Genomic DNA, 9,995 nt, shown 5'->3' with positions numbered 1-9,995 from the left:
AATATAGATGTGCACTTTACAACTCCTTACAAGAAAAAATTATTGAAAAATAAGCAGAATATAAATACGAATCAAAATAATGTAAATGAGCCAAATCCAATTTATAAAGAAATAAATAACCATAATCAAGCTGGTAACTACATGGTATCTAATGAAAACCCAACAAGAAAAATTTATAAGGATCTGGTAAAAAGAAGATATAAATAGCAAAATGAAAATGATATAAATTAAGAACATTTTTTGTACACATCTATTCAATATTTAATCCACTGAAAATTTTAACAATATTGTCGAAATTTATGCTGGGGGAGTCATGTACACCCACACATACCCTAACTTTAAGTTCATTATGTATGTACAGTATGTAAACGGCAGCTAAGCTTCCACTAAAAAGCTTGAATCCTAGCTTATGCTAAGATTAGTAATTAAGCAGACTTGGAACAGTACGCATGTACAAAAAAATTAATTGTAAGACTAAACTGAAGTCTTTTTTTTTTGTGAAACTTTTTTTACTCGACAAAGAAGTCGAAAGAGGTTTTTTATTGAATACCGTCCTTATCAGCCTATAACCGACTAAGAAGTCGTGGCCGAAGGAATCGATCTACAAATTTCATTGCTGAGTCGAAGAGGTCTCAACTTTCCATCTAACTATATTGCCAGGAATCTTTCGGCCCGAAGCATCTATGTCATGGCTAGGCTGATAGTCCGTAATATGCGAAGCTACAACAGCCTCAATTTCCACTGAATACGTGTTAAGGCGGGACTTCAAGCACACATTAACAGATGCTCCATCCGTTTCAAACCCAGCGCCGCCGAAACCGGCCACCCTTGTATAGCATTTGGAGCGGCAAAGCTGAAGATCACTCACCAGCCGCGACGAGATGAGGTGCACTTGTGAACCGGAATCCAATAAAACTCGGCAAGGCAGGAAGGAGCTGAGTCATCTAGGGAACCTGGAAGTGCTGAGTGAAAGGCCCCGCGTGGGTAAGTCTGACATTCAAGCGGGATCACTCAGCTGCATCTCAAATCTAGAGTTTCGGACAACACTCTAAAGATTACCGCACACGTTCTAAGTAAGATCACATCTTCGCTGCAGAGACACAATGTAGATCCATCATCGCTCAATGTGTTCAATGGATTCCTGATGGCGGATACCAACTTCGCATCAGTGGCCCCGATAGACATTTTATTGGGGAGCGACTACGTTTGGGCCACCCTAACCGGCCAAAAGATGCACGACAACATGAGCAATCTTATTGCCATATCTTCAATATTTGGATGGGTCATCACATCGGTTGGAGTTAATCAGTCTCCAACAACTACAACTCTATTCTCCACATGCAACATTGACACTACACTACAACGATTTTGGGAGATAGAAGAAGTAAGCTACGCACACAAGGATCCCGACGAAGACAAGGTGGAAAAACATTTCCTCGAAACTCACAAAAGGGATGACGCTGGAAGGTATATAGTCGAGCTACCTTTCAAAATAGCAAACCCGAAATTTGCAGACACGTTACACGGAGCGCAATCCCGCTTCATGGCTGTAGAAAGACAACTACAGCGCAATCAGGATTTACGAGAAAGGTACATCAAGTTTATGCAGGAATACATCAGTCTTGGCCATATGCACGAAATCAGAACACCAAGCTTCGATTCAGGCAATTTCTTCTATTTGCCGCATCATCCTATAGTTGGGCGAAAACTTAGGGTCGTATTCGACGGGTCATTTAAGGACTCCAACGGAGTTGCACTAAATGACGTATTACACATTGGGCCTAGTATTCAACGCAATCTCTTTTCCGTATGCCTACGCTTCAGAATGTATAGATCATCAAAACTATCAACGTATTGTTTGGCGAGAGCATCCATCAGCGCCTCTTAAGCACTATCAATTAGACACTGTAACTTATGGAACCGCTTGTGCACCATACCTGGCTGTACGAGTGTTAGAACAACTGGCATATGATCACAAGGAGCAATGTCCTACTGCATCGAAAATCCTTTTGGAGGACTTCTACGTAGACGATGTACTTACTGGATCGAACAACGAGAATGAGCTAATAGCTATTAGGAATGAGTTATTAGAACTCATGTCTCACGCCAAATTGGAACTCGACAAGTGGGTGTCCAATTCATCAAGTATCTGCAGACGCAAATCCAGCACCGAACGAGAAGAAGAAGCAGTAACGGGTCTTGGAATTTACTGGAATTCAATCGACGATCAGCTGATGTGCAAGACAGGCTTGACATCAAATCCGAATTGTACAAAAAGGCAAATCCTATCAGATGTTGCGCGTATCTTTGACCCTCTTGGCTTATTATCGCCGATTGTGGTTCAATTTAAAATCATGTTTCAACAGTTATGGCTATTGGCCCTGGGCTGGGACACAAAGCTTCCACCAAACATTGCCGAACCATGGCTAAAAAAGCTGAGAGTACCACGATTTGTTCCCAACAGGGAGGACTCGATTGGACACGCCTTTTCCGACGCATCAACCAAGGCATATGCTGCTGCCGTTTACTGTAGGTTTCGACATGAAGACGGAAAATATTCGGTTTTATTGGTGGCTGCCAAAACTAGGGTAGCACCACTGAAACAACAATATATACAAATAAATAATAATATATACAAATTTTCTTATATACTTAATAATTTCCCTTTCTCACACATATGTAAATCCATGTATGTATACCTAAGGCATCAATGCGCTGCGTCGCATTTAGTTTATTCAGTTATTTCTTAACCGTCAATCAATAAACACCACAGAATTCATATACAGTCCACTGAGAAGCAGTTTCATTTCTGACCATAGTAAGTTTGGTCATTCGAGCCGGATTGACTGGAGGAATAATTCACCACTACACGGAATATTGCCTATACATATATATTGCAGGGTAATGGAGATGCACTTTTCCGGTTACTACAACAACAACAACAGATGCTAGAACGAATGGCTGTTTCTGAAGCAGCAAGTACACCTATTTCACAAGATGACGCTGATGATTAACTTTATTTATTGAATTATAAGTGCTGGCTCAATCGCTTGATTTCGCCATCTGTCTCACAAAGCAAAGCAAAAACTCACACGCCGAACTTGCAATCGACGCTTCTAGTTCCTTCTTCTTCTCTACATAAACTTCTTGTGTGCCCAGTTTCCAAATCGAATTGTTAATTAAAGCAGTTTTTTAGTTTTACAGTGACCGTTCATCAACATCCCGGCCTCCCCTGAAACACTGTTTCAGAATTTGGTAATAGGGCGAGCTTGACAATTGGACGGGTGGTTTCTCCAGTTGGAGTCCTAAGTCGTACAGCGCGGACCATTCCATCCTTTCCTGGATACGTTTCGATGACTCTTCCGAGAGGCCATGCTGCTGGCGGGGTGTGAGAATCCTTAAGGAGCACGATGTCATCTTTGGCCATGTTGACCGATTTGTTCATCCACTTTGGCCGATGCTGGAGTGATGTAAGATATTCCATGTGCCATTGTTTCCAGAAGCCTTGCAGCATAGCTTGAGTCTGTTGCCAATAATCCAAACGGTTGATTGGTACATTTGATAGATCGCCTTCTGGTACTGTCGTGTAGGGACGACCAATGAGGAAGTGTGCTGGCGACAGATAGTTGACCTCAGTGTCCGAAGTTGAGAATAGTGGACGTGAGTTGACCACAGCTTCTATTTGGGCGAGAAGTGTGTGCATTTTCTCAAAGGTGAGGACATTCTTGCCAATGACTCTATGAAGATGCAGTTTGACAGAGCGCACAGCTGATTCCCATTTGCCACCCCAGTGTGGTGCATGGGGGGGAATGAAATTCCAGTTGATTCCTTCGTCTGCCAGGGCCTTCAGTACGGTGTTGTTGTGTTCGTCTGACTTCAGAAGAGTTTGCATTTCGTTTAATACCCTTTTTGCCCCGACGAAGTTTCTCCCGTTGTCGCTATACATTTGCAAGCATTTCCCGCGGCGAGAGATGAATCGTCTGAGTGCCGCCAAGAATGTGTCGGTTGTAAGATCTGTAGCCAACTCCAAATGCAAGGCAGAAGTGGCTAGGCATACAAATAGGCAGATGTAACCCTTTTCCTTGCGTGGATTTCGTCCCTTGTGGACCTTGAGGGTGATTGGCCCGGCGTAGTCGCAGCCAGTGTTTGCAAACGGAAATGCCTGCCGAACCCGGACAGACGGCAGATCTGACATGAATTGGTGAGATGTGTGTTGCCGTTGTCTAAAGCATTTTAGACAGTCATGCGTGATCTTTCGAATGAGGTTGCGTGCGCCAAACACCCAGTAGCGTTGGCGTGCGATCACGAATAACGCCGATACTCCAGGATGTAAGTGAATCCGGTGCTCATGTTCCAGAATGAGTTTCGTTATGCGATGAGATTTGGGCATAATTATTGGATGCTGCACATCCGCTGGCAGTTCTGAGTTACCTAAGCGGCCACCCACTCGCAGGAGTCCATGTTTGTCGATTTGCGGTGAGAGGGTGCGCAATTTTGATTTGTTTCCCAAATCTTGCTGGTTGAGGAGTCGCTTGTAGTCAGCTTGGAATTCGTCTTGGGCATGGCGCAGGTACAGGATCCGTGCGTCATGGATCTCCTCAAGTGTCAGCGTAGCGGTGTTGGATTTTCTGCGAGTGCGTCGGATGAACTTGAGAACGTAGGCGAGAATACGAAGTAGCTTCGGCCACGAGGAGACACGGTCGATCAGTTCATCCAATAGTGAGGTTTCAGTGTTGTATGTTCTCATTGTCGTGAAAGCGGAACCTTTTACTTCAGCCTGGACTTGTTCATCTGAAATGAAACTAGAATGAGGAGTGCTAGGTGTTTTTACCCATTCAGCTTCGGTTGAGTATAGCCAGTGTGGGCCCTTCCACCATAGGTTGTGGTTTACTAAGTCAGCAGCTAGCATGCCCCTTGAAGCGCAGTCAGCAGGGTTGTCATCTGATTTGACATGTTGCCAGTGATCTCGTGGAATGATGCTGAGGATTTCGGCAGTGCGGTTTGCGACGAAAGTCTTTAGTTTGGCAGGTATGTGCGAGAGCCAAGCCAAAACAATGGTAGAGTCGCACCAGGCGTAAACAGTGACGTTGTAGTTTTTCAGTGCAGCTTTGACTGAGTTGATGAGTCGACTTAGTAGCAGTGCGCCGCACAATTCCAGGCGTGGAAGTGATTGTGTTTTGAGCGGTGCAACACGAGTCTTTGCAGCAATAAGAGTAACCTGTATGTTACCATCAGGGAGAGTGACTCTACTGTAAACGGCAGCGGCGTAGGCTTTTATAGATGCGTCCGAGAAGGCGTGCAATTCAATTGTGTCAGTAGAGTTGCCAATGTAGCGTGGAACCTCAAGTTCATTGAGCGTGTTGATATCGTTCTTGCATTTGAGATACCAATCTTCCAGGCTGAGCGGTAGCGGGCTGTCCCAGTCTAAGTTGAGAACCCAAAGTTCTTGGAACAGGATTTTGAATTGAATAACCACTGGAGCCAGCAATCCAAGTGGGTCGAAAATGCGAGACACGTCTGATAAAACTTGTCGTTTTGTAATCCTTCCCTCGCTGGGCAAAGATACCTTGTATGCCAATGTGTCCGTGTGCGGTTGCCAATGAATTCCCAAAACCTTGTTCGTAGTTTCGAGTGGACTGTATGATGTATTGTTTGTGATTGTTGTCTCAGGGTCGACAACGCGGTTGCTGTTGGAAATCCATTTTCCAAGCTCGAGTTGAGCACATGACATTAGTTGAATTAGTTCTTGTTTGTATTGTAGAAGCTTTTCCTCGGTGTCAGCTCCTGTTAAAACGTCGTCAACGTAGAAATCTTCAAGAAGAATGCGCGCAGCAGTTGGATACAAATGTTGGTAGTCTCTGGCCAGTTGCTCAAGAACCCGTACAGCCAGAAATGGTGCACACGCAGTGCCATAGGTTACAGTGCAGAGTTGGTAATGTAGAAGTGGAGCTGAAGGATGTTCTCTCCAAACGATACGTTGATAGTTGCGGTGATGCTTGTTGATCCAAATTTGCCTGAACATCTTGATGATGTCCGCAGAAAAAACGTATTTATGTAGGCGAAAGCGTACGCATACATCGAACAGGTTTCGTTGAATGCTCGGCCCAACGTTCAGGGTGTCGTTTAAAGATTGACCAGAAGAATCTTGGAATGAACCGTCAAAAACTACTCGTAGTTTCTTTCCAAGTACCGGGTGATGTGGCATGTAGAATACCCTTCCATCGTTGGTGAGAATTTCGTCAGGGTTCAATTGGCGCATGTGGCCTAGAGAAATATACTCTTGCATGAATTGTACATACCGTGAGTGCAGATCTGTGTCTCTATGTAGACGGCGCTCCACAGAAGCAAAGCGTTGGGTTGCTCCCTGCAGAGTGTCACTGAATTGTGGATCTGCATCCTTGAATGGAAGCTCTACGGTGTATCTTCCCTTGGAGTCGCGTGAGTGCGTGGTTTGAAAATGCTCTTCAACCTTAACATTTTCAGGATCATGGTGAGTGGTGATTTGGGAGTCCTCGATTTCCCAAAACCTTTGTAAAGTAGCATGGATATCGACTGTAGACAAAAATGACGTGGTGATTGATGGATTTTGATACGCAATCGATGTGATAACCCATCCAAAGATTGTTGAAATGGCTATTATGTTGCCTTGCGCATCCAGCTTCCTGTTGCCGGTTAAAATAGCCCATACAGAATCGGTGCCTAGTAGGACGTCTATAGGCGATGCCGAGTTGAATTCAGTGTCTGCAAGCGGAATCCCATTGAAAATCTCAAGCGCAGATGCATCAATGTTTTCCCTTGCCAGCGTAGATGTGATTTTTCCTAGAATGTGAGCTTTTACTTGTAGCGAGTGATCAGAAACTCGAGACTTGATCGTGAGTGTGCTGAATCCCCTCGTGGTATCGGCCTTGATTGAAGAAATGCCGGAAATGAGAATCCGGCCAGGAGCCCGATTAAGACCCAGTGCCTTAATACAGCGTTCCGATACATATGATAACTCCGAGCCCGTGTCGAGTAGCACTCGGCAGTTTGTGTATGTGCCTTGAGAGTTGCGGATGTGTACCAATGCAGTTGGCAAAGTACATGTTCGTCCTACTTGCCCATGTGACAATAGGGTTGGCGTGAGTAGTGCCTGTGACATGTGACTCGCAGTCACCGATGTCGTGTCTGGATCGTTGCGATCGCTTGAAGACGTGGATGTGATTTGACCCTCGTTGGTCTGCATAGCATGCGTGTGTATGAGTGTGTGGTGTCTGCTGCCACACTGCTGACAGTTGTACTTTGAGCTACAGTTTGATGACCTGTGACCTGGTTTGAGACAGTTAAAGCAGAGAGATTTGTGCTTTACAAAAGAACGGCGTTGGTCGATAGACAAACCAATGAATTGAGGACACTTAGACAGTTGATGCCCATCCGCATTACAATTCACGCATTTTGTCAGCGCAGCAGTTACCATGGCTCTGCTTGTCTTCTTATTGTTACCACCCTGTCTCGGTACAGGATCGCTTTGACACAGCTCAAATTCTTCACATCGTGCGTCCAGGAACTTGAAGAACTCTTCGACTTTTGGTGAATTTGAATGCGGCGTGACTCTGGATCGATTTTGTTCAGCAATAAATGGATAACCCAGCAGTCTCGGTCCATATGGCCAATTGAGTCCAATGCACGGATGACCTCATTTGCACCATCTGATATGCTACGCAATATGGATACCTCTCCATTGTTAGTCGATGGTAGCTCCATAAAGGTGTCCAACAGGTTGTGAATAATTTGCCGTGGTCGATCGTATCTCTCGTTGAGGCGTTCCCAAGCGTTGTCATATGCCGTCTCAGAAATCGGCAAATGGCGTACCAAACTTGCAGCCTCGTCCACGAGGAACGATTTTAGATAGTGGTACTTTTGTATCTTACCCAGATGTTGCTTGCTATGTACAGTGCTTATGTACAGTGCTTTGAAGGCTGGCCACTCCTTGTAAATGCCACCAAACGGTTTTATGTGTATTTTCGGTAATTCTGTCTCCCTTACTGGCGCCGCGGCGTCAGCCTGGGTTGGTGTTGAAGTTGCTCCTAGGCGTTCGAAAAACTCTTGTTGTTGCTGCACTAAGCGAGAAATAGCGTCGTTGTTAGCTATTGAATCTCCTTCTGCATGTCTTGTTGGTGTTGTCGGCTCCTGTGAGCGCTTGAGGGAAAACAAAAGCGCACGGGCTTTTATGTACTTCGCCTCATACTCGTCGTAGTCATCCGCAGGATCAACCCAGCCCTCGACGTCGTCAAGCACGCTCAGATCATCTCCGGCAAGTTCGAAATCATTCCAAACCTTGTCGAGCCTGACTAGCAGTACCTCCACGGCGTCAACGCCGATTGATGCGGAAGAGTTTTCTGCTGTGTGTAGCAGTTTGGTGAGGCTGGATTTGAGACGGCCCCTCACTCCCTTTAGCCGTTTGAGTTGTTCCATCGCAATGGTGCTTTACTTTACTAACAATAACGAATCTGGCTCTGAAGGACCAAACTTCCTATGATGATTAACTTTATTTATTGAATTATAAGTGCTGGCTCAATCGCTTGATTTCGCCATCTGTCTCACAAAGCAAAGCAAAAACTCACACGCCGAACTTGCAATCGACGCTTCTAGTTCCTTCTTCTTCTCTACATAAACTTCTTGTGTGCCCAGTTTCCAAATCGAATTGTTAATTAAAGCAGTTTTTTAGTTTTACAGTGACCGTTCATCAACAGACGCAATAAACGCGGTAGCAACGCATAATGAACTACCAAAAATTCAAATCAAACGTTTTTCGGAGACTACAAGGAATGGCCGGCATTTTGGGATATTTATAAAAGCACCATCCATAAGAAGCGACAACTATCAGATACACAGAAGTTTCACTATTTGAAATCACTATTGACCGATGAAGCAGCGAATCTAATTGCACATTTGCCAATTACTGACAGCGCATATGAAACAGCAGTGTCGCGTTTAAACGAGAGGTACGACAGACCACGCCATATTGTGTTTTCATTATTGGAACAGTTCACAAAGCTACCGGAAACAACAAAGATTAATGTATCAGTGCTAAGGAAAGTGACGGATGGAGCAAACGAAATAGTTCGTGCATTGGACGCAATTGGGGAAAACACATGTGATTGCTGGATCATTTTTCTAATTTTGCAAAAAATGGATGCAGAAACACGTCGCAAATGGATCGAGGACAGCCGCGATCTAAACTCACCAACAACCAGGGATTTGTTCAAGTTCCTGGATACACGCTGTGAGGAGTTTGAACTCAGTCAACGACAAAGCATCGGGGATAGCAAGATCAAGCAAGTTGAAAAGGCGAGAAAACCTATGCATATTATGATGGCTGTCGAGAGAAGCAATGGCGTCAAGGGCAACGTGAACGGACCCGATCTGATTGGATCTGCGGATTTTCTGGCGCTAAGTTGTGAACAACGAAGAGCAACGGCAAAAGAGAAATCCAGGCAGTGTGAATCCAAATTCAACTGTAGGATATGCCACGCTCGGCATCATACCTTATTGCATGTACAACCGGCTGCAAATGCGCAAGGCTTTGCAGCAACCACGATCAGTTCGCAGGATACGGCACAGACCGTGTCAACAGGAAGGGAGGACCAGCATAATCAGGATGCTCCTCACACTACATCGGTGACAGTGAGTCACATCGCCCGAGCATACGGCTCACAATCGGCTGCAGACGCGCAAGGCTCTGTAGCAATTCCAAACAATTATGGGCGTCGCCAAAGCACGCTGCCGACTGCATTGGTATATGTCCAAAACGCAAATGGGATATATACAAGCTGCCGGCTACTATTCGACAGTGGATCCGAATTGTCATACATTTCGGAACGTTGCATCAACGCACTTGGGCTAGCACGTTCATCATCACGAATCCTAGTGTCAGGAATTTCTGCCATCAAGGCTGAGGCAACCAGAGGGGTCACTCAGCTGCATCTCAAATCTAGAGTTTCGGACAACACTCTAAA

At 45.1% G+C, this 9,995-nt stretch overlaps 2 protein-coding genes across 2 annotated transcripts; one reads left to right on the top strand and one right to left on the bottom strand.

Annotated features, from left to right (window-relative positions):
• Nucleotides 1-1,760: 1,760 nt before the first annotated feature.
• Nucleotides 1,761-2,905, top strand: LOC123257849. The gene is made up of 2 exons (XM_044717813.1): nucleotides 1,761-2,529; nucleotides 2,901-2,905. The coding sequence occupies exons 1-2, from the start codon at nucleotides 1,761-1,763 to the stop codon at nucleotides 2,903-2,905; spliced, it is 774 nt and encodes a 257-aa protein (XP_044573748.1).
• Nucleotides 2,906-3,214: 309 nt separating this feature from the next.
• Nucleotides 3,215-7,222, bottom strand: LOC123257848. The gene has a single exon (XM_044717812.1). The coding sequence runs from the start codon at nucleotides 7,220-7,222 to the stop codon at nucleotides 3,215-3,217; it is 4,008 nt and encodes a 1,335-aa protein (XP_044573747.1).
• Nucleotides 7,223-9,995: the final 2,773 nt, after the last annotated feature.

The sequence above is a fragment of the Drosophila ananassae genome (assembly GCF_017639315.1).
Source record: "Drosophila ananassae strain 14024-0371.13 chromosome 4 unlocalized genomic scaffold, ASM1763931v2 tig00000071, whole genome shotgun sequence".
Classification (NCBI taxonomy): Eukaryota; Metazoa; Arthropoda; class Insecta; order Diptera; family Drosophilidae; genus Drosophila; species Drosophila ananassae.
The sequence above is the reverse complement of the archived record's forward strand: the minus strand, read 5'-3'. Positions and strand labels throughout refer to the sequence as shown.